The sequence below is a fragment of the Heteronotia binoei genome, chromosome 13 (genome assembly GCF_032191835.1).
Source record: "Heteronotia binoei isolate CCM8104 ecotype False Entrance Well chromosome 13, APGP_CSIRO_Hbin_v1, whole genome shotgun sequence".
Taxonomy (NCBI): Eukaryota; Metazoa; Chordata; class Lepidosauria; order Squamata; family Gekkonidae; genus Heteronotia; species Heteronotia binoei.
In genome coordinates this window covers 65,320,322-65,345,077 of record NC_083235.1, presented here as the reverse complement: position 1 = coordinate 65,345,077, position 24,756 = coordinate 65,320,322, and the positions used below count along the sequence as shown (strand labels likewise).

Genomic DNA, 24,756 nt, shown 5'->3' with positions numbered 1-24,756 from the left:
ATTTTATCTTTGATGTTTCCAGTTTTCAGGCTTTCGTTTCCTTAAGCAACCTTTTACAGAGCTGTGCTCTGGCGCCACTCTAGACAGGATAAGGGCAAGCACTTAAAAAACGAGCCCAGCTTGTTTGTGGCTAAAACGGGACGGTAGACTAGAATCGGCCACGAAACGTAAGCGCGGCGTTCACCCCCATCGTGCCTTTCTCCCTAGCGAAGTGTGCTTGCTGGAGACTGGGGGACGGGCGGGTTCCGCTCCTCTCAAGACTCGCCCTAGCCCCCGCTTGAACGGGTCAACGCGGAGGCAGGTGCCCCAGCGCCGTCTGCGTGTTTTCTCCACGCTCTCAGGCTCTGCCCTTGGAGGGCAACAGGTTAGGGTTGCCAATCCCTAGGTGGGGGCAGGGGATCCCCCGGTTTGGAGGCCCTCCCCCCCTTCAGGGTCGTCAGAAAGCGGGGGGAGGGGAGGGAAATGTCTGCTGGGAACTCTGTTATTCCCTATGGAGATTTATTCCCATAGAAAATCATGGAGAATTGATCTGCAGGTATCTGGGGGGGGGGCTGTTTTGGGGGGTAGAGGCACCAAATTTTCAGTAGAGCATCTAGTGCCGCTCCCCAAAATACCCCCCGAGTTTCAAAAGGATTGGACCCGGGGATCCAATTCTATGAGCCCCAAAAGAAGGTGCCTCTATCCTTCACTATTTCCTAGGGAAGGAAGGCATTGGAAAGGTGTGCCGTCCCTTTAAATGTGATGGCCAGAACTCCCTTTGGAGTTCAATGATGCTTGTCACAGCCTTGATCTTGGCTCCACCCCCAAAGTCCCCAGATATGTCTTGAATTGGACTTGGCAACCCTACAACAGGTCCTCGCTTTTCTTGAGAAGAGGCTGCAGCGCTCCGCTCCTTCCAAGTTCAGCGGCGCCTTTAGGGCGCGCGTGGTGGAATCGAGGACTTTTCAAAGCTGGAATCGACCAGCTCCGTTTCAAGCGTTGTGCGAAAGCCTGCGTAGCCTGGGCACTCTCAAAAGCAGAGCTGCTGGCCCAGGAGCGACTTTGCTGAAAGTAGGCTGAAAGTTCCTTTCCTAAGAGATTCCTTCCTGTCCAGCACGCAGACCGTTACTCTGCCGCGGTTGGGCGGGCTCGATCCTGCGGCCCCGCCCTTTCCAGCTCCCGGCTTGTGGGTGGCGCTTCCGCGCTCGGGTGAGAAGCTCAGGCATCAGGGGGTGGTGGGGGTAGCCAGCTACACTCTGCAGGGAGGCTTCCGGACGCGCACCGCACACATGGCTTCTGCAACTGGCCCACTGAAGAGAGCCACTCGGGAGCTGCTGGCCGCGCTGGGGAATCGAACCGGCCTCCGGGGCATCCATCGTCTCAGGTAAAGGGCCAAGAGATAGAGGAGGACTCTTTTTTTTGGGGGGGGGGAGTAAAAGGGAGTGTCACATAATGCAGGAAAGCTCCGGGTAGGTCGCCGTGTTGGCCTGAAGCAACAGGACAACGTTAAGAGACTGCAGGAATGTAAGGGCTTGGAGAAAGCGAAGTGGGGCGACAGCGAGCAGAGTTGAGCGAGAGGGGCCAGGGAGGGAGCCCGATTGCTTTGAAGCCTTCTGTTGGAGGGATCTAGGAGTAAGTTGTCGCAAGACATTTAAGACACGGGGTTAAAAAAAAGAAAAAAAAGACGGATGAATGGATGTCAGAATCGGCATGGAAATGGTAGGACAGGAAATCTTGGAAGGAGGCTTGCTGGGGAAGATGGGATGAAGGTATTTCGAGGACAGAGTTCAAGAGAGGTCAGGGAGAGTTGTGCACTTGAGAAGGGGAGGGGAATGTTATATTTGGACGCGTCTGGAGATATAGCAAGGGTTCATTAATTCAGGGGCAGGCTGCTGCAGCAGAGAGCATGGAGGAGAGTAGGAAGTGAGTGAATGAATGTCAGCCTTCTTTTCAAAACGTGGATCTTTTTTAATGTGTTGTGGTGCACTGAATGGAGGACTATGGATCTTTCTTTTGTGAGAGAGTATCTGCATAATTCTGGCATTCCCTCCCCAATTTCTGTGGGAACAGCATTGGAGCTCAGTTGAGGCAACTTTGAATCAAAGCCAGCCAAATGAAACTCCTACGTGTCAATGTCATGGTTGCCTCTGGGTGTGCTTTTTAAAGTCCTTTTCTCCCTTTCTCACAATACAAGAACTCGTGGGCATTCGATGAAATTGCTGAGCAGTCCGGCTAAAACGGATAAAAGGAAGTACTTCTTCACCCAAAGGGTGATTAACATGTGGAATTCACTGCCACAGGAGGTGGTGGCGGCTACAAGCATAGCCAGCTTCAGGAGGGGGTTAGATAAAAATATGGAGCAGAGGTCCATCAGTGGCTATTAGCCACAGTGTGTGTATAGGGAGGGACGGTGGCTCAGTGGTAGAGCATCTGCTTGGGAAGCAGAAGGTCCCAGGTTCAATCCCTGGCATCTCCAAAAAAGGGTCCAGGCAAATAGGTGTGAAAATCCTCAGCTTGAGACCCTGGAGAGCCGCTGCCAGTCTGAGAAGACAATACTGACTTTGATGGACTAAAGGTCTGATTCAGTATAAGGCAGCTTCATATGCTCATTTATATGTGTGTGTGTGTGTATTTGGCCACTGTGTGACACAGAGTGTTGGACTGGATGGGCCGTTGGCCTGATCCAACATGGCTTCTCTTATGTTCTTATGTAAAATCAAGGAAGAGGTTAGTTTTGACTACTTCTAATTGTTTTTCTTGGTATACCCACCAACTAGACTAGAGAGGGTCCGGCATTTCCAAGCTCCATTGCTCTTCTGGCTGTGGTTGACAGAGCTGGTGGTTTGCCCTAAAGGGCTCTTACCTTAAGGACCCTGTACTTTTCTTGGCACACTTGCTAAGATCAGAGATGATTTTTGGCAGGTCTTGTTGGGTTGCAGATTCATCAGAAAATGAACTCTGCAGTTCGTACTTGTCTCTACTTGTGCACATTTAGCTTGCCTTATCTGCATATCCCAGATGTAAAAAAAAAATCAGCCAAGTTGCTAGTTTCCTGTTGGCTAAGTGCAAAAATACAGCATTTAAATGGTTTTTCTTCTTTTTTATTCACAGGAGATGGGGCTGTTTGTAATGTGTGTCATACTTACAATTCAGTGGGACTTTTATGTTTATAATTTCTGAAACTGTAAGCCACCTTGGGTTAGAAGGTGGTGTGGAAATACGTTAATAGAATATTTTATTTGTGTAATTTAATAGTCTGCCTTTTTCAGTTACTCTCAGGGCAGATTACATAACGTAAGAGCATGATCAACAGGATGAGGAGACGTCTAGCAAACAAAGTAATAGAACTGGGATTGCAGAAGTGTGAAATAAGGCATAACTATTTAAATGCTACATTAAACAATACAGACAAAGTATTAGGTAAGCAAGAATATAATTCAGTGAAAGCAAGATAAAAAAACATGCAGCAACAGATAATACATGTATTTATTATTTTATTTAAAACATTTCAATGCCACCTTTCCACCTGTTTAGGATTTCCAAGGCAGTGAACGTGAAAATATTTACATATTTAAAACAGTATTAAAATAGTTCAGTTATTCTTGCCTCCCCTGCTCATTGCACCTCTTCGAGTGCCCTTCTGTTTCTGATATTATTTGGACACTGAGTTTCTAGGGGCACCTATTTTCTGCTTGATAGGAGGCATGAATCTTTGTCCTATTTGTGCTGCCATCTACATTTTATTGTTTTACTGCTGACTGGTTTTTATATTGTAAGCTGCCCTAAGCCCACTTGTGGGATAGAGTGGGGTATAAATTAAATAAATAACAAAATTCAATAAAAACACACTAATAACACCAAAATCAGAGAGAAGGGCCAATAATAGTTACTGGGGGTATGAGCCCTGACCTGGATAGCCCAAGCAAGCCTAGTCTCAACCGGTCTCAGAATCTAAGGAAGGTCACCTCTGACAAGTCCTTGCATGGGAGACCTCCTTGGAATACCAGGAGGTGGGGACAGGCTTTATTCAGCCACCTCTCTGAATATCCTCCAGGCCCCCAGTCAGGGTCAGTCACCAGAGGTCACCATGACTTGCGGGTACACACAAACACATTCTCACGCACACACATACACATATAATATTTTTTTATCTTCTCCTGTTGGTGGATGACCAAAAGATGGAGAGAGACAGTTCTCCCTGGTGAGGGAGTTCCAAAGTTTTGACACCACAACTGAGAAAGTCCTTACTGATGTGTGGGCAGTTGTTGCTCTCACCCATTTGCATGGTGGCATCAGTAGAAAGCCAAATTCAGGTGAGTGATGTCATGGTGGGGCATAGGAGAGGCAGTCCTCCAGACATAAGGGTTCAAGGCCATGAAGGGCTTTGTATGTGATGACCAATACCTTGAATTGAACCCAGTAACTAATGAGCAGCCAAAGGAGTGACTGCGGAGTGGGAGTAATATGCAGGCGCCAACCAGTTCCTGATAAAAACCAGGCTGCAGCCATTCTGTGCTAACTGCAGTTTCCATGTTGATTTTGAAGAGAGCGTTATGTAGAGCAGGGGTGTCAAACATGTGGCCTGTGGGCCAAATCAGACCCCTGGAGGGCTCCTATCAGGTTTGCAAGCAACTCACTGCTTCCTTCTCCCTCTCTTGCTTCCATCCACATCACAGCTTGCTTTGCCAGGCTTGCTCAATTAAGCTACAGAGCAAAGCCTCTGTTTTCTCCATTGGCTGACTAGCATGTGAAGCAGCTTATGTACAAAAGCTCACAATGCCCAGCCATTTCATGTTTTCCTCTGGGTCTTAGGCTCAAAGCATTGGCCATGAATTTCTGTAATGAATGTCAATAAATCAAAAGTAGGTTTACGACTTACAGATACACACCTGAACAACATACTCAGGATTGCTACAGCACAGACATTGTCTCCAGTTTTTGATGCAGTAATTCAGAGCAAGAAGTGTCAGGTTTCAGAGACTGTTAAATAAACAAAATATTGCAAGAGTACTAATCTTTTAAGCATATTTTATTTTAAGTTTCTAAAAAGTCTTTAACTATGTTTGTCTGTGTCCTTTAGAAAGCTTATATCTCCATTATTGGCATTACATTTTGTGACACATGGCCCAGTCCAACAAGGTCTCGTTTATGTCAGATCTGGCCCTTGTAACAAATGAATTAGACCCCTCTGTATTACTGTAATCTAGTCTTGACGGCATGGATCTAGTGGCAAGATCAGTCAAGTCAAGGTAGGGGGCCAAGTTCCAAGCTGAATACACTTGGAAATCCTTTTCTTCCATTGTCACAAACTGAAACCCTAATAAAGGATAACCCCACAAGGATGTCGCATACGTAATAATAACTTCCAGTATACATTTTAAGATTTATAATTTCTAACATTTGTGCACATCAGGAATTCCCTTTTTGTTGACAGACTTATTTTTCCTGCTGTTAAGTAAATACGTGCTTGTGGTTGCCTCATGAGGACGGGCTTCTGAAGAAGCCACCGCAGCTACTGATAAAGCACTGTGGCAATGGGGCTTCCAGATGGCAAGTTTCCCTGCCCCAGTCTCCCAGCAATTGTCTTCTCTTCTTCCCCAGGGCTCCTGGATCATTTGTAAAAATCAGCCATTTATTATTGTTATATTGATGGACCATTATTTCAATAAATGTAACAGGTTCTCTGAATTCCCAACTTTATTTGGAAAAAAAAAAAAAAGTAAGTCTTGCGTGCCTTCCATTGAGATCTGCCTTTCCCCTTATCTTGACAATGGAAGGATCTATAAAATTACTTTTCAAAAAATGAAACTGGGAAATCACTTCTACCAAATTAAGTGAGATTTTCTTGTGAATAAATTCATACTCACTTTGGTGGGGCTTCCCTGCCTCCCAAATAAACAATGCATAGGCTCAGTTGAAAGGAAACTGCCATCCGAAGCAGAGCTACACCCTTCTAAATCAATGGGCTTAGAAGATTGTGCTTTAAGAGAGCCAAAAAATAACTAGGACAGAGAGGGAGAAGTTGGTATGTGATACGATGTGTAAAGAGGGGAAGTAGTTAGAAAAAGCAATGAGATGTACCTATTGATATTGAATGACAATTACTATTTTCTAAGTGATGGAGCAATGTAGCAAAATAATTCCTGCAGGCCTCTCATTCTACCATATGAAATGTGGAATTTACTCATCTGGCCCAGATGTCAAGGTGCTAGATCTCCATGAGGAGTTCTCCTGGGGCCCCAGGAAAGGCCCTTTGTTCTTCTGGCTATCTCCATCAGTACATGAATTGATATCCTGTTACCTGGGCAAACGGAAAGCTAGATCAAAAAAGGTATTTTGCAGCCCTTTGCCTGCCCATAGAGGTGGCTTTAAGTTAACCTCTGCTCCATCACACAAGATGCAAGTTCATCTTGCCACTCTGTAAGTTTTTATCCAGAGATCAGAGTGAAGTATCATTTCATCATAAGCAGGAAAAGCAAATATGTTTAATACGCATATCAAACACGCCTTGCTTCCTTGTCACAAATTGCCACAGTTTTGGTTCAGTATACCTCATCTTTCTCCCTTTATGTGAGAAGGTTCCCCCTCCCCTTCTATGATTTCTCAGTATGTGCAAAACAGAAATATTCAGGAAGGCATTTTTATGAAAGGATTACAACTGTTGTAAAATGAAACCGCTCAGGAGGTCACTTTTATTAGGGAAAGGGCTGTCGTCTGTTGAAATGTTTATTGTATGTTTCACCTTACTTTTACTGCATTTCTTCTACCTTTGTAGCCCACTTTCTGTACAATTAGTAAAAAAAAATACCAACTGCTGTTCAAGCCACTATAAAGATTCACATAATGCAAATAAAGTATATAAAACCCAATAATTTATGTTCATCTCATCTACAGGTTTATATTGTCTGGTTTGTGGTCCAAAACCAACATATAGTATAAACATATGTGTAATGCAAAAGCAAAGGATTTACAAATTATATTGTCCAAAGTATAAATCCCGATGTATACTCATCTCACTCCTGCTGAAATTATTTCCTCTTCGATCTGAGAGTATATTCCATAGTTCCTTTAGGAGTGGACCAATGCTCATAAATATAAGGCTAGCCTCAGAGGTGGGTGGTGGGGTATGCAACTCCACCAAACTCAGTGATGCAGGGGGAGATGGGATTCCCCCTCCCCCCCATAAGCCTTGTTGTCTTCTATTTATTGGTTAAGGATCTAGTAGTTTGAGGGCTTGCCCTCAAGTCCTCAAACTACCAGTTCTATCCCACCACCTATCACATTGATCTGAGTTCTAGAATATGGAAAAGATGCTACTGTTAAAGAAGATTGTGTTGCTGCTTGTGCTAAAATTGTGTTAATTCATTCCTCATTCAGTAGTCTCTGTCTGGGGACCCAGGTATTCTACAGTTTGGACCTCAGATTTAGAGAGGATAAATATTTGAAAGCTTAAATTCCTTTGCTTAATACTGGTTTGTAGAATCAGTACCTTGGTCTTTTAATAGACAGCACACTGGTTTTGATGAACATGCAGATAGTGTGATCATATATAAAGGATCCTGCACCTTGAACGCAGGAGAAATCTGAGCCGTTAATACTTTTTTCTCTTATTAAACAGTCTGCATTTACATAAAAAGTAAGGTTACCCAAGCCTTGTTCTGCTTTGCATTTTGTTATCCTGTAAGCACACGCAGAATGGCATGACAAAATTTTCTCGTCAGGCAGGACGAGCAGGACAAATGGCAGGACAAAACATCTCATCAGGAGGGACAGGTCTTTTCACCTAGTAATACTTTTCTCTATACCCAGCTTTCCTTTAACCTTCTGCATTGCAAGTATCTGGCCATATGCCGACAAGACCAAGTTTTGCCAGTTACTAGTTGTTTATTCAGGTCCTGTTACCATGGCAAGTGCAGAAAATTGTTCTCTGAATGTAGGAAATTTTGAAATTCTTGCATAGTCAGCAATGGTAGAACACTTATGATTGCTGAGCTGGGCACCTGAATGGGACAGTTTCTCTGTTTAACATTTATTATTTCATAGCAATATCTTCTTTATTTACCCCATCTCCCGCTTCCATCTGTATCCCTGTAAGCCAATTTCATGCTCACAAAAGAAGCTGGTAGAACTGTTGGCCTGTTTGCTAGTGCCAAGAACAGCAGGTTCTGAAGAGTAGCATTTACAAAGACAAAAAGCTGTCAAGCAACCATTGATCTTTAACAGAACTGTATTTTTTAAAAAATGCCTCAGATCTAGCACATTATCAGATAGATAAATAGGTTGCTAAAGTAGTCAGGGGTGCCTTTTATCAGATATACTCACTTTACCCTATCCTAGGCTACCTGCAATTTCTGCACTGTGTCTTCTAGAACAGTCCCATGGTAAGCATATTACAGTAGTCTGTCCTTGATACATGTGGACTGACTAGTGTAAAATTCTCTTCATAGGACTGCTGAGGAAGATGGTGCAGAAATTACCGTTAGTGACGAACGCTGCATCCGACCTTTGTGTGGGTATAGATGGATAACAGTTTACCAAGTGCATTGGTTCTCAGTGTTTTCAAGGTGTTCCTTTTGGCATTTAAAGCCTTTCATGGCCTAGGTCTACATACCTGAAAGATCGCCTCTCAGATAAACGTGTTTGTCTTCTGACATAATCTTTGTGGACTGTACTCCAGCTTCCTTCAGTTTGGGACTTCAGAGCCTTTGTAACAAGAAGTATGTATGGCTTTCTTTGTGGTTGCCCCTAATATAACAGAACTGTCAGCGTTATCTGGAATGAAGGAGAGGACTAATGGATTGCAATCTCTAAATTGTTTCACAGACCATTAAAAAAGTACTTTTTGAATAATGTTTTGCCCTCTTCTGGCTCAGGATTCATTGGGCAACTGCTGGAATATAGTTAAAAGGCATGCATGTTCATGACATGAATACACAGATAAAACCTGATGTTTCTTCATAGAAGTTTACCAGACACTCGCTTCAGACTCATGTCTGATTAGGTGTATGTCACTAGTGATGGCTAGTGCCCAGAGAGGCTGGTAGGATGGAGTGAAGAGCAGGAAACAAACTCTGATTTTTTTCCCCATCCTTGTCCCTTGCAGCACTAAGAATACACAAACACAGTAATTTGGAAGTTCAGTACCTTGTTTCAGCAGGCTTGTGTGTTCTCATGTACTTGATTCTATTAAAGGGGAAATGGTGCAGCCTCCACCACCCTGTCCAACCACCTCTATCCATACCGAGCCCTCCAATCACCTAGTTATACCACCTAGTTAGGCTTCTCTCTTAATTTTATACTTAATGTCTTTTCTACACATAATAGTAAGAAGCTTTGTAAATTAAAAAAAAAAAAAAACTGCACATGGTGCATGCTTATTTGAGAACAAAGCCTACCGGGCAGTTTATTTCCAAATGAACGAGCATATGACTGGTTTGACAAGTCACAGAGAGGCCGTGGGAAGGAGAACACTTTCTGGTACTGCAATCCTATGACGAGCCTAACCCCATTAATTTAAATGGATTTAGAATGAAGCAACTCTGCCTAGGAATGCACTGTGCAGATTTGACAACTTCTTCTGGCAGTGTCTCAATGAAAAAAAAAAAACATTTGCAAGTTACTTGTTTGACAAGGCCTACTGTCTCATAGGTAGATGACAAACTTTAATTACTACCGCACTATAAATGCATATTGTGCTTTGCAATGTTTAAAAAAAAAAAACCCAACCCAACAACACTTGGGCTCTGCTCCAAGAATCTTGGAGAGAGAGAGAAGAAAAAGCTGGAATGAATGCTCAGATTTTAAATGCTATTTTGAGTAACCACATAGGGCTAGATTAGGAACTCTGGCTTTGCTTGAAACTCGGATCATTTTCATGAGCTCTTTGGACTGCAGCTTTACCCCCAGATATTGTGTTACAATAAAGGACCTCAGACACCCATTCAGATATATAAGGTACTGAATATAAACAAAAAGTGTGCGTGGAAAAGAATTCAGATCTCACTGTATGCCTGAAAGAAATTTAAAATATTGTATTTTAAAAAGTATTCAACAACAGCAAAAACCGTGCAAGCCAACACTTTTTTAAGCATTACTAATATCAGTCAAAAGAACACAACACAGCATGCAACATTTCAAGTTCTTCAGAGTTCATTATTAGGTTGGATGTTGCAGCTTTTTATTTTGCCCATATTGTCTTGTATCTACCTCTTTAACTTCGCCTGTCTGAACCTGATCCTAAGATAATGGTATAGATAGGTTTTTGTCTGGGAGGGAGGGAGGATTTAAAGGGTTAAGTATTTTGTGAATATTTGACTGCATTTGTTGTATATCGTTTTTAAAAGTTTAATTAAAAAGAGAATACCAAAAAAAAGCAAATAGAAAAAAGTCAGACAATCCAGTGAGGGATCGGAGAGATTTGCGGTGCAATCCTAAACATGTTGTAGCTCAGTGGGTTTTACTTACTAGTGAGTGTGTTTAGGATTGGATCCTTCATGTATTATATCTGGAGAAAACTAATTATATAGTGGGAGTCACACACATCCTTGATTACAGCAGAACAACAAGGCAAAAGCTCACCCCTCATTTTTCTAGAAAAAGTGTTCTTTATCATCATGGATCTTCTTTAAAACACACACACACACACACACACACACACACACAGAGCTTCATAAGATCATAGATCAACTCTGTGTCTCTTATCTTCAATTTTACCATAAAAATTGCTGGGCTCTAAGATGCTTTGTGTTTTAGAAGAAGAAGAAGATGATATTGGATTTATATCCCGCCCTCTACTCTGAAGAGTCTCAGAGCGGCTCACAATCTCCTTTCCCTTCCTCCCCCACAACAGACACCCTGTGAGGTGGGTGGGGCTGGAGAGGGCTCTCACAGCAGCTGCCCTTTCAAGGACAACCTCTACCAGAGCTATGGCTGACCCAAGGCCATTCCAACAGGTGCAAGTGGAGGAGTGGGGAATCAAACCTGGTTCTCCCAGATAAGAGAGCTATGGCTGACCCAAGGCCATTCCAGCAGCTGCAAGTGGAGGAGTGGGGAATCAAACCCGGTTCTCCCAGATAAGAGTCTGCACACTTAACCACTACACCAAACTGGCTCTCCACACCAAACTGGCTCTTTGATTTTTTTTTTTCCTGCTCATGATCTTAACACAAGCTTTCATAGAAGCAGCTAAAGGATGCAACATCTAGGGGTAGCAGGTGCATAAGGCCAAAAGAAACAATGTTGTACCAAGCCTTTCGCTTTGCAGCTTGCCTCCTTTACAGAGAGTAGGGTTGCCAATCCCCAGTTGGGGGCTGGAGGTCCCTGGTTTGGAGGCCCTCTTCCCACTTCAGGGTTATCAGAAAGTGGGGGTGGGGTTTGAATGTCCACTGGGCACTGCATTTTATCCTGTGTCTTAATTGTATTTTTATATTTCATGTCTATACATGAATATGTAAGCCACCCTGAGCCTGCTTTGGTGGGGAGGGTGGGATATAAATTGAAACAAACAAACAAACTGTAACTGTTCACCGTAGGGTATAATGGAGAATCAATATGTGAGTATCTGGGGCTTGGGGGGTGGTTTCTGCATCTGGTGCCTCTCCTCAATCCTCCTCCCCCATGTTTCAAAAAGATTAGACCAGGGGGTTCAATTCTATGAGCCCCCAAAGAAGGTACCCCCATCCTGCATTATTTCCAATGAAGGGAAGGCATTTAAAAGGAGTATGGTCCCTTTAAATGTGATGACCAGAACTCCCTTCAGAGTTCAATTACACTTGTCACAACCTTGGTGCTGGTTCTACCCCCAAAGTCCCCAGATATTTCCTGATTTGGACTGGCAACCCTAATGTAAACACACAAAGAAAACTGTTCTGGATAAGGTGACTTGGGCACAAGAAAGCCAAACTACATTGGATCACCTAAAAAAAGTACTAACCATAGAGCCAAGGGCCCCTGACTTCATGAGTGTTAAGGGCTCCTGACTTCATGAAACCCTTTCAAAAACAATCAAACACCCAGCACTAGGCAATATGAAATTATGAAAATTATGCAATCACGCAGTTCTCTGTTCAAGTCAAGCTTCCATCTTTCATACGTCTTTCATACGATCTTTCCATCTTTCATACCATCTTTCATATGATGGAAGCTTGACTCTCATTATAATAATAATATTTTTGAAATTGAACATAAAGTGGATCCCTTAGTAAATGACTGTGAATTAAATACCAGACATAATTTACATACATTGTGAAACAATTATAAAACCTCAAGTGACGTCCGGTGGTACTTAACATAAGCCCATATCACTGTAGACGATTCTACAGAATTGAAGCAGAGCTAATAAAAACCTCGGGTCTTCGTATGACAAGACTTTGGGCTGAACAGAGAACTGCATGATTGCATAATTTCATAATTTCATATTGCCTAGTGGCTGGGGTTCGATTGTTTTTGACTTGTAAACCACCACTCCTACTTTTGTATATATTGTTTCATGAAACCCTTTACCATCTTCACCAGTACATCTAATATTGATATAGGGGCCATATTAAGTCAGAGTGGGGAGAATGGGGAACAACATCCCATCCTTTACCTTAGTAGAAGATTGGTGGAAAGAGAGCAACACTTTCCGTGACTGGGAAGTAATGTTTGACAATAGTGTGGGCCGTAGGTAAATTAAAGTCTTTCCTATGTGGAAGGAAATTCACTTTGTGCACTGGTCATTGGCTGTTTTATTGGTTTAACCAGGTGAAGAGTACAAACAGTGAACTGATAAGATGCAATCTTCAGTTACAGGATTACAACTTTGACATAGTGCATATAAAAGGGAAGGAGAATGTCATTAGAGATGCACTCTCCAAAGCCAGCTAAGGGTGGAGGTGGTTAAAAATAGGTTGTTAATACAGTGCAGGTTGTTATGTGTATATATGTTTGTATAATAAGAAGTTTAACTTTTGGTATTAAAGTAAAGGTAACATACATCCACATGCTTCACTCATGGCACATGAGCGGCTTGCAAGAACTTCTCCTGAAGCAATAAATTCAAAGGGACGTGTGATGGGCTACACTTTTTAAAAGCTTTGAAGTACTGTACAAGCAACTGAAGAACTGTGAAGTGTTAATTCTTGAGTGACGGGCTGCTCCAAGCAATTTGATCGGTTAGTATCAACTGAGCAGAGAAAGACTTGAGACCTGCATGCTGAGGATTCTGTCAGATTTCTGCCTTGTCTGAGTTGAGTCTGATTTCAGCTTTAGCTGAGAGCAATTTAACACTGATTGAAAATTGGGGGAAAGTTGGCAAGAAAGTTTTGGAAGTAGGTGAAGACTCCCATTCAGGCCAAAGAAAGGGGATGATGAAGAAGAAGATATTGGATTTATATCCTGCCCTCCACTCCGAAGAGTCTCAGAGCAGCTCACAATCTCCTTTACCTTCCTCCCCCACAACAAACACCCTGTGAGGTGGGTGGGGCTGGAGAGGGCTCTCACAGCAGCTGCCCTTTCAAGGACAACCTCTGCCAGAGCTATGGCTGACCCAAGGCCATGCTAGCAGGTGCAAGTGGAGGAGTGGGGAATCAAACCCAGTTCTCCCAGATAAGAGTCCGCACACTTAACCACTACACCAAACTTGCTCTCTTTTAGTGAGAGAATTTCCTTGCCCAGTCAAATAGAGAAGAGTGGAGAGATCTCTGGACTGTTGTGGTTAGAAACTACCTTTAGAGAACTTAAGAGTCAGTTTAAAACTCAAGACAAGTACTGGTGTTTCAAGAGAAGGGGTTTGGGTACTGGAAAGAGTGTACTAGCCTTCTGGAAACCCAAAGAAAGTGTGCTGGAGCAACTGGAAAACCCTGGAACAAAAGCCTCTCAACAAAAAGATTTAAGTAACTATAAATAGTTTAAGAAACTCTGTTTATCCTGAAACGTAAGAATGGAAGTTTGTGCATATACTGGTTTTACCTCAAAAATATCAACCTCTGATTTCACCTGACCCTCTTACGTTGAATAAAATATTTTGTTAATTTGGAATATAAAAACGTCTTAAGTGCCATTGAAGTTAAAAGGAGCTCCGAAATCCTTCCCTCAGGTTCCTCAGCTGAGCCAACAGCCAAAATTTCATACTGTGGCAAGGTGGAACAGGCAGAGTTCTTCAGCAAAGAAGAAAATACATTGCTAGGGTGGCTCAGTTAGTAAAGCAAAAGAAAAATGGAGGGAAAATCTTGCCTCTGAGGAAGGGAGGTGGATGGGGAGGTACGTTATAAAAGCATTCAGAATTAAATGCACAAAAGTGCTGAGTGGGCACATAGATTTAAATGGTGCTAGTGCCGGGTTGCACTGTTGGCATTCTGAGAATGAGATGTAATTTTTTTTGAATGGAGTTCAAGGGGCAGGTATTATTCAAACACCAAACAAAATGCACAGTTGCTCCATTCTCTCTTTTACAACAAGTATGTTTACAGCAGCAAATATTACACTAAATTGTTAAAAGGTGTATTATTGTGTGCTATGACCATGATAAAGTAGGGTGTTGTCCTTTTTGTGACTATTTGGATTGGTAACATCAATCATTTTGGGGTTGTAACAAAGAACATCCTTCTTATTCTTCTTCCAGTTATGAGTAGAGTTGCCTCCCACATTTACTGATTCTCACCTGCTTTTTTACAGTGCTCTGCAAGTTAACGCACCTACCGCTGCCCAAAAAACAAAGAAGAGTGTTGCTCGTGGGGTGACAGATATTCCACTTATTACTAAAACCGTGGATCAGTGCCTGGAGGAGACGACCCACAAGTATCCTGAGCGTGAAGCTGTAGTGTATTCTAAAGAAGGAGTTCGGAAGACTTTTGCCCAGTTTAGACAAGATGTAAGCCAGTAATCTCTTCTTACTCAATCCAAACATAACTTTCCTCTACTGACAATTTATCATACTGTCAAATCATAGCCTATCCATAAAATGTTTAAAAGATGAGTTTTGAAAGTTACTGGGGTCAAGAAGGATGGTTATCCACTAACTTTAAAGCCGTCTTTCCTCTGCAAGCTGCCTCTGTATCCAGCTGACCTTAATAACGTATGGGCTGGTATCAAAGATGCCCTTTGGGAATCAAATGAATGTTGGTTGGACAGTCCCAGACGCTCTTTAATGAAGCTGAGTGTTGGTATTCATTTCATTCAGGTTTACAGCTGGGTTTTGGAATGCTGTTCAGTCTCCTTTATTTACTCCATTTGTACTCTGCCTTTCTCATGGTGCCATCAATATGTAGATGACACCCAGCTGTATCTGTTAATGGATGCCCGGCTGAACTTGGCTCCAGACATTTTGGACATTGGGGGACCGTGGCTAGTTGGTTGAGGTGGAGTCGGCTGAAATTGAACCCATTGAAGATGGAGGTCCTGTACCTGAATCGTGGGGATGTAGGTGGGGAAATCCAGCTCCTGACTTTGGATGGGGTGTTTCTGACACCTGTGTCCAAGGTCCAGAATCTAAGTGTGATGCTGGATGCTGCCTTAACTAGTGAGGCCCAGGTCACAACAGCTGCCAAGTCTGCCGTCTTCCACCTTTGGCAGATCTGGCAGCTGGTTCCCTGCCTCTCTTCCCATGAGGCTATAGTGATCCATGTGATGGTCACTTACAGATTAAACTATTGTAATTTGCCCTACCCTTGCACCTGATCTGGCTGGTGTAGAATGCGGCAGCGCGCTCGCTGTTGATGACGCCTGTACGTGTTCATATCCAGCTGGTTCTCTGCAGACTGTGCTGGCTTTCCATATGGGCCTTTTTGGCTCTGGCACCTACCTGGTGGAATGAGCTCCCCCCCCCCCCCCAGAAATCAGGGTCCTGTGGGATCTCTTGCAGTTCCACAGGGTCTGTAAGATGGAGCTCTTCTGTCAGACTTTTCAGTTACATTTTTGTTGAGGATGCGGACATCTGCTTGATTCTGCTTGTTGAGGATGCGGACATCTGCTTGATTCTGCTTGTTGAGGATGCAGGCATCTGCTTGATTCTGCTTGTTGAGGATGCAGGCATCTGCTTGATTCTGCTTGTTGAGGATGCAGGCATCTGCTTGATTCTGCTTGTTGAGGATGCAGGCATCTGCTTGATTCTGCTTGTTGAGGATGCAGGCATCTGCTTGAGTCTGCTTGTTGAGGATGCGGACATCTGCTTGATTCTGCTTATTGAGGATGCGGACATCTGCTTGATTCTGCTTGTTGAGGATGCAGACATCTGCTTTACTCTGATCCTGCTATATGTTGGCCCAGACTGTTTCTATACTGTTTATTCTATTAAACGCCTGTAAATTAATCACTATTAGTAGGTTGGAGCAGATTAAGATACACTGTCATCTGGTTTTATTGCTGTTAGATTGTGAATCGTAAATTGTTTTATTGATTCCATTTTGTGATCAATGATGCTAATGTATGTATTTCATGCTGTTATCTATCCTGAGCCTGCTTTGGCAGGATAAAAATCCAAATATTAAATTAAATTAGATGGTATGAGGCAAAATATATGTAAAAAACCCAATAATACACAAAAAGCAATAAATTTAGTGGAATCAATATTCAAATAACATCCAGCTTTATTTCTCCTTTCCGTCTTTTTTTTTTGTTGCGGTAGCCCTGACTGTAAATCTGTGTCTGAATTCTGTAACAGACTGGGTAAAGGGAAATAAACAAGCTCAATCCAGACATAAATGAGGTAATGATCATGGGGTACTCCTTGGACTGGTTAGAAGCAGGAAGTCTATCTTAGATGAGGTCACACTCTCCTTGATAGATCAGATTCACGTAGCATGGATGTGCTGCTCAATCTAGCCTAGTTCTCAGGTGTTGGCTGTGGCCCGGATTGATACTTACCGTTTTCGCACACAACTTACCTCGCAGTCACAATCCTGTTCCCTCCGCAGCGTCCATCTGCGCCGGAGTTACAGGAAGTGCCACGGCTTTTGCGTAGCAAATGTAAACCGCTAAAACCCAGTTTACGTTTGCTACGCAGAAGCTGCGGCACTTCCTGTAACTCCGGCGCAGATGGTGGGAAATCCGACAGACGCTGCGGAGGGAACAGGATTGTGACTGCGAGGTAAGCTGTGTGCGAAAACGGTAAATGACTGATTCTCTAGCTTTCCGCTGTCTTTCATACCCTGGTAACTGTTGCAGTGTGCTCTACATAAGGCTGCTGATGAAGACAACTTTTGTACAATGGTGCAGGCAGACTGATATTTAAGTCATCAAAATCATGCCTATACAAAAAATAACTGCACTGTCTACCTGTGCAGCTTTGGATTCAGTTCTGTTGTATGTGTAACGTCATTGGTGGTGAGCTAAGTGTCAAGTCTCCAAATTCAATAACGAGTCGTTGTTGAAACAAAGTTGCTAGTTTATTGATAAGGATGAGCTTGGCTAGGTTCAAATTGAAAGACTAGAGATCATACAGTACAATGCCATCATATAAGGTACACTTCAAAGGGATTCTTAAGGGAGGGGCACTATGCAGGGCACATTCACACATTGATGTTACAATTTCTTTCTCAGACCGGCTTTGGCCTTGAGCGTTCTCTGGCTCCAACCTCCCCCTGACGCTTGGCCTGAGAAGGCACAGATTATAGCTTCCCATATTCCCATTTCAAAGCAAGGCTACATAACAAAGGAGAAGGAGGGGGGTAGGGGAGAGGTTTAGCTAGCAGCATTGGCATACCAGAGAGGCTTTACCCAGAAGGCTCTTTGCTAGAGCCAAAGTACAGTACAGACTTGACCAAAGTTTACAGAGACTTGGCACTAAGAGGCTGGAAGGCAGGAATATCCTTGGAAATGTTAGAAGGGCTCTGACCAACGGCCTGTGGTTATTTATTTCTTGTTGGTCCATTCTATCCTGAAGACACATGGCTAGATGCTGTAAAGGCAGAAGGAATCGCAAACGTTTTCAAAAGACGTACATTAAAGCACCAGGACTAAAAACTGGATGCAGCCTCAAACAGAATTTCATCTCAAAATGAAAGCTGCGGGAGTTCAAGCCAATTCAGAAACGGCAATATCTAATCCTTCAGTATCATCAAGATAATCAATGCGTAGACGAGGACATTGATTTTTCTTATGCTGTTTTCCTATAACCATCTAGCTCAAGTTGCTTAGACTGCATTTCTTTTGCATACTACAGGTAGAGCAGGCAGCAACGGGGCTTCTGGCCCTTGGCTTGAAAAAAGGTGACCGACTAGGAATGTGGGGTCCCAACAAGTATGAATGGACCCTAATGCAATTTGCTACAGCCCAGGCAGGAATCATCCTGGTAAGTTTGTCTTTTTTTAATTCAAAGGCTCCCTACAGATGGGGAAGAGAGCCTGGATATGTAAAGAATGACCAGCCCCAAAAGAGGCTGGCCAGCCAGCAAAGTTATGCTGCCCCCTTCCACCTACCCTATATCTTCCCGATCTACTCCCATCCCTTGAACCCCACTGCCACCTCCTCCTCTTCCTCCTCTCATGGTGTAGTCCTAGAAAAAGGGGTTCTTTTCACCTGTTGCAGTTCCCCTACCTGCTCATGATCTGAGCATGCTTCCTCAGTTTGGTGCCATGTAAAACTCTCCATGTGCTCAGGGCTTGTTGGGGCTGCTGATGTTCTTGGTACTACCCAGGGGTCATTTGGGTAAGTATGAAGTGAAGTTGTTTAGTTTCCCTCCTCCGTCTTTGTCTGTAGACCCTACAGACTCTTCCTTCATCTTTGCTTTGTGCAGCACAGGTGAGTTTTCTTCACTTCCTCCATCTCCTTCCTAACTTCCTTCTCATCCATCCCGATCAGCTGGGTTGCACAGGCTGCTTCCGGCCCCTTCCCAACTGATGTAGAGGCTGGCCTCCCTTCACGTTTTCCAGTGGTTCAGCCACAAAAAGCACACACAGAGAAAGTGCATACCGCAGTGCTTCCAACCTGCAGGGCCCAGCTAATGAAAGGCACATCCACTTGTTTAGCACCCCACCCCCAGCAGAGCCTGCAAGTAATACAGTGGGGGCAACTTTATTTACTGGTAAATCTGCATGTGAGTTGAAGATGACACACACGACCTTTTTGTAAAGCCAAAAAAGTAAAAAAAAGATGGTCTTCCTTTTGAGTAATACGCTATTAAAGCGTTAGCATTTTTTGTAAAAAGTAATTGCATTCTTTGAATAGAGAGGAGTGATCTAGCTTTTCTTATCCTCATGAAAAGAAACACAAAAAGTTGCCGTTTCCTACCAGTGTGCATGGGCAAACAAAAGGGAGTCTCCGTTTAAGACAGTTAGGCAGCACCTTAGAGGCCAATGAGATTTTTGAGGTATAAGCTTTTGAGAGTGAAAGCTCCCTTTGTTAGATAGCACTAGAATCTAAGGGTGTTTTCGCACTGACCTTATGCCGGAGCGACGTCCCTCTTCACCGTGCAGCGTCTGCGCGGATTTCGCACGAATTGCTCCGCAGAACCCGGAAGAGCCGCAAAGTCCCGCGGCTTTTGCGTCGCAAATGTAAACTGGTTTTTGGCGGTTTACATTTGCGACGCAAAAGCCGCGGGACTTTGCGGCTCTTCCAGGTTCTGCGGAGCAATTAGTGCGAAATCCGCGCAGACGCTGCGCGGTGAAGAGGGACGTCGCTCCGGCGTAAGGTAAGTGCGAAAACGCCCTAACTGTTCTACTACAGACCAGCATTACTACCTGTCAATCCCTCAAATAAAAGGTCTTTTATTCTTTATAAAGTTCCTTTTATTTTAAGATTCAGGTTAATGGGTACAGACATCCTGTCTGAGTCAGATCTGGGGTGACCCAGGAAATCCCTCAGTAATATAGAGCAAACTACAAAACGATACCCCCGCCTTTCCCAGCATATATGAGATACATCAACTTATTTTCTCAGGCATTCTTTGAGTAGAACTTTCCACCCAAGGTTGCAGCTTTAGATACATAGTTGTTACTGCCCCTGTACAAGACTAAACAATAGGTGTATTGCCATGGGAATCAGAGAGGGAAAGGGGAGAGGGAAGTCACAGGGAGGAGAGAAAAGAGATAAGGGTCCCTGAGACAGAAAATTCAGCCTTTCAGGACAGCCTGGGAAACTTTAACCCTTTATAGCAAATCATTTGACATTACCCTCTGAAGCTATCCATCTAAGACTAGGGATTGGCACAGACTGAATAATGAAGCAAAATTCACAAATTTTGTCCCGTTTGTGGTTCATGAACAGAAGTTTGTGACAAGTCTACCATCACAAATTTCCATTAAGTTTTAAAGCAGTTTGTGGTGGTTTATGGATAGAGAAGAAAGCAGGGGTTTCAAGGGACTCTGAGTCCCTTCAAATGGTATTTCTGTTCCTTGTGAAAGCTGCAAATACAGCGGAGTGGTGGGAAGGTATGACCCGCCTCTCAACTGTTTAAGGCTGCAGTCACAACACAGCCCAAAACAGCTGACCAGATGGAAGCACCTCCCTGCCATTCAGCTGTGTTTTTTGGGCTGTCTTCTACAGTTCTTTTAAAGTTTAATGTTCCTTTAAAGTTTAAGTGGACTGCAGAAAACAGCCCAAAACAGCTGAGCAGCAGGAAGCAGGCTACTCCCCATTGCACAGCTGTTTTCTGGAAACTGTCATGAGCCCTGACGAGGAGGAGTTGGAAGGGTTAACAGGAGCTGGGAGAGTTGCCAGCCAGTTCCTCAGCTGAACAAACAGCAGCTGGCCCATCAATCACTCTCCAGGCACCAGTGTCAGCTGTTGACGATCAATCTCTTCCAAGCTCTCCTCCTCCCATCTCAAGAGTTCGAAGCAGGCTCTGGAAAGAACTTTCAGAGCGAAGACATGAGGCATGCCGATGCTTCAGATCTCTCAGCCCTGAGTTCTAGCAGAGTCACTGCCACTCAGGGAGCAGGCTGATTGAGACTTCCATATAGCTCCCACCCAGGACCTGGTAACCTTGTGGAAGCAACAAGTCTATTCTCTGGCTTTTATCCACTCTCCTTCCTGATCCTGACCTGCTTGATTTCCTTGGCACCCTGACCTATTGGCTTTTGGACATTGACTTCTGATTCCGGTTTGTGATTCTACATTGGTGACTTGGCTCCTGCTTGACTTCCTGGACTTTGACCTTGGACTGGCTTTGGTCTCCTGCCTGCCTGCACCCTGAGAACGTGACAGATTGCTTCCACACACACTCAATCCACAAGATGGATGAGGAGGCAAGCAGAAGCTCTGGGCAGCTAGCAGCCTTGCTCACTCAGGTAGAGCACCTCACTCAAATGGTGGCTCACCTGCAACATCAGCAAGCCACTGTCGCTGCCCCACCCAAGTGCCTGGTGCTTCCCCCAGAGAAGTTTGCTGGGAAGGTGGAGGAGTTTCCTGCATTCCTGGCACAGTGCAAACTGTATATTGAATTACGTGCCAGAGACTTCCCCAACGACAAGACCAAGGTATGCTTCATTGTCAGCCTCTTCAAGGGGCAGGCAGCTAAATGGGCTATCCCCTTGCTTCTAGCCCCATCACCCCTGCTGACTGACTTTCTGGATCACATGGCGGTAGCTTTTGCTAACCCCCAGCAAGCAGCCACCGCCAATCGGAAGATTCGGACCCTGAAGCAGGGTAGAGATTCGGTTTCCCAATACTCCACTGAGTTCAAGCTTCTGGCCTTCCCTGGAATGAGGCTGCCCTCATGGATCAGTATATGGAGGCACTGGCTGATGAAATCCTTGATGAGCTGGCACGAGTAGACCGACCGGCCATGCTGCAAGGCCTAATCACGCTGTGTCTCCGCATTGATGGCCGCCTGAAAGGCTGCCACCAAGCAGCGCCTGTCCCTCTCAGCTGCCCCGCCGCCTAGCGACGGTGACAACCCCGATGCACACCAGTTCCGAGACTGACGACCCCGAGCCCATGCAATTCGGGGCTGCACGGCCGCTCACAGAATCTCTGTTTGTACTGTGGAGGGGAGGGGCACTTTTCCTCTGGCTGCCCCGCCAAGCGCACCCAGCCCAGTACCGTGCCACCGCCACCAGTAAAAGACCAGCCCCAAGTCTGAGTGGACCCCCTGACTTGGGGCACCTAGCCAGGTCCCCTGAATCCTACGTTACCGGCCAGGGCCTGTTTCTCATACTGTTCACACTCGGCTTTACGAATGGGCGTTGGCTGTTCGTCTACGCCATGGTCGACTCCGAGGCCGCCCGCTGCTTCATCAATGTGGCCTTTGTGAAGCAACATCAGATCCCGGTGCAGGACAAAGACACCCTGACCCTGGTTGAAGCCATTGACGGGCGCCTCGTCCGCTCCAGTCCAGTGACCCAGGAGATCCACCCGGTCACGCTCCAGATCCAACACCATCACGAGCAAGTACAGTTTGATGTTGCTCGCATGCAACAAGTTTATTCTCTGGCTTTCATCCACGCTCCTTCCTGATCCTGATCCTGACCTGCTTGATTTCCTTCACACCCTGACCTTTTGGCTTTTGGACATTGACTTCTGATTCCGGTTTGTGATTCTGCATTGGTGACTTGGCTCCTGCTTGACTTCCCGGACTTGACTTTGGACTGGCTTTGGACTCCTACCTGCCTGCACCCTGAGAACGTGACACAAACCATGTTTAAAGGGACTGCAGTCTGTTTCACTGGGGTGTGCAGGGCCGTGAATGGGTTTGGTTCGCAAATGAACTTCCCATTTCAGTCTGATTTGTAGTTCAGTCATGAACCATGAACCACATTTTCCCCAGTTTATGTCCATCCCTATTTAAGATTGATTTTTTTTGTCACTTGCAGTACTTTTGAGCTTCTTTCCTGCTTTTGATGATCATGCACAAAGGACAGAAATAGACTTTTAAATTTATTTATAATATGTTATTAAATGAATTGATGCAAGAAAGTGGAGTTACAATTGCATTCTGGTGTTTTTTTCTATTTTTGTGGTATTTTTGAACACCCAATTTCATTTTTGGTACTCACCCACCGTTTGTTTCATAGACGTACAAGCACAATCCCATTATGAATATGATTTTTAACATTTTAGCCTCTCTTCCCTTAATGATAATGACCAGAGACACTTGTATATATAGGCGACATATTATAACAGTTAGCAAATGGTCATAGTATATATTGTCCTCTAAAGGGCTCTTCCTCTCCCTCCCTCTCTCTCTCTGATAAAGGCAATGGAGCACCTGCTTTTCTTTGATGCCTGTATATGAGGCTGTATATGTGATGGGGGAGGGATACCTAGAATTGCTCCTTTCTGCAGCCCTTTGTACTGTGCAGCACATTGTTTATGATCGTGTCTGGGATTCTCAGGAGAGACTTTCCAGGGGTTAGAGAGGGTGCAGAACAAAGGTAAAGCAGGGGTTGATCTGCACCCGTTAATTTCTTCCATTTGTAAGAACCAGGATTGTGCCTAAAATGTTTCAGCTTGACCAATATTTTGATCATTGACTATGATCAAAATATTGGTCAAGCTGAAACATTTTAGAGTTAGGAAGTCTTCAGGAAATCCAAAATGGGAAGTTCTAGCTCTACTAAAATTGTACTCAAAATCCTTGCAGTGTCCCCCTCACTTCTAAATATGTATTGCTTGTGTGATTAATTCCCCCCCCCCAAAAAAAAATATTTACCGCATTTTTCTGTGTAACGAACCACTTGCTTGGCACCAAATGACCTAGCTGTATTTTTAGGTGAAAAAGTGTGGTTTTGGCCAAATTTGCACACTGTACAAACTCAATAATATAGGATCTCTGACTTCTCGACTCTGCCTATCATTGCCTTACATCAGGGGTCCCTAAGGCAGTAAGCACCACCCCAAAATGGGTGACACAGGAGGTCCGACTGAATCTAAAATGGAGCCAAATTCAGTACTTCTCTGCAGAAGGGGGAAAAAAAGAAGAAAAGGAAAGCTTAAGGAGAGAGAGACAAACACAAGGAGGAATTATTTTAAAAAAGGAAAGCCTGAACAGGGAATGGAACCACACAATGACTAAAGAAGGCCTGGGTGCTTCCCAGTCCCCGTGGTCCTCCAGTAGTTGTGGCTGTTGTTGCTGCAGCAATGAAAAACCCTTTTGTTTAAATGAGGACAGCCAGTAACAAACCCTGGTTTACAATGGCCCTGCCCACTTTCTTAAAAACTTAGACAAAGTCACTTTGGGGAATCCCAGTCTTTATAACATTTCTTAATTTTTTTTCAGGTTTCTGTGAACCCAGCGTATCAAGCCAATGAGCTGGATTTTGTGCTGAAGAAGGTATGAAAAGCCTACCGCAGTCACAGATTTTTGCAGTCTTTACAGCATTTCTGAAAATGCCGAATGATTTGGCTATATAGAGTGTTTGTTGAGCAACTAGGTTGGAAGTAGGGCTGGCGCGTGGGAGTCGATGAACTAGGCGATGGTCTAGGGCGCTGGCTCCCACAGGGGCGCCTCCCTCTGGCATGATTGTCTCCCTCCCTCTGGCACGATAGGTTGTAATACTTAAATTGCCCACATTTGCTGAATGACAATGGCTTTTACAAGCCTGAAGTCTCCCCAAGGAGGGCTCTTGAAGAGAAAAAGTCTGTAATATCTCTTGATGTAGATGAGTAAGGGCTAACAATCAAATAAGTAAAAAACTGTGCACTAGGAAAGACATATGTTTATCAGTAGTGCTGGGTGAAACAAAAGGTCTAGAAAAGGAAAATAAGTGTCTCTCATAGTAAAGGCCGAAATTAGCATGTGTCAACAGAATCTCTGTTTAGCATTAATCTGTCTCTGAGGAGACATTTCATGAGACTGTATGAACAGATCAGAAATCTATATTAAAGGGAAGATCAAATGCTTGGTTCCAGTCAAGGTTGTGGTAT

The 24,756-nt window shown here is 44.2% G+C and overlaps 1 protein-coding gene across 1 annotated transcript in view; it reads left to right on the top strand.

Annotated features, from left to right (window-relative positions):
• Window positions 1-847: 847 nt before the first annotated feature.
• Window positions 848-24,756, top strand: part of ACSF2 (acyl-CoA synthetase family member 2) — an 80,007-nt gene continuing 56,098 nt past the window's right edge. The window contains exons 1-4 of the mRNA XM_060252468.1: window positions 848-1,363; window positions 14,632-14,827; window positions 18,116-18,244; window positions 24,110-24,163. Of these exons, the coding sequence (XP_060108451.1) occupies window positions 1,269-1,363; window positions 14,632-14,827; window positions 18,116-18,244; window positions 24,110-24,163 (474 nt within the window). The 5' untranslated portion in view covers window positions 848-1,268. The remainder of the gene's footprint in view (window positions 1,364-14,631; window positions 14,828-18,115; window positions 18,245-24,109; window positions 24,164-24,756) is intronic.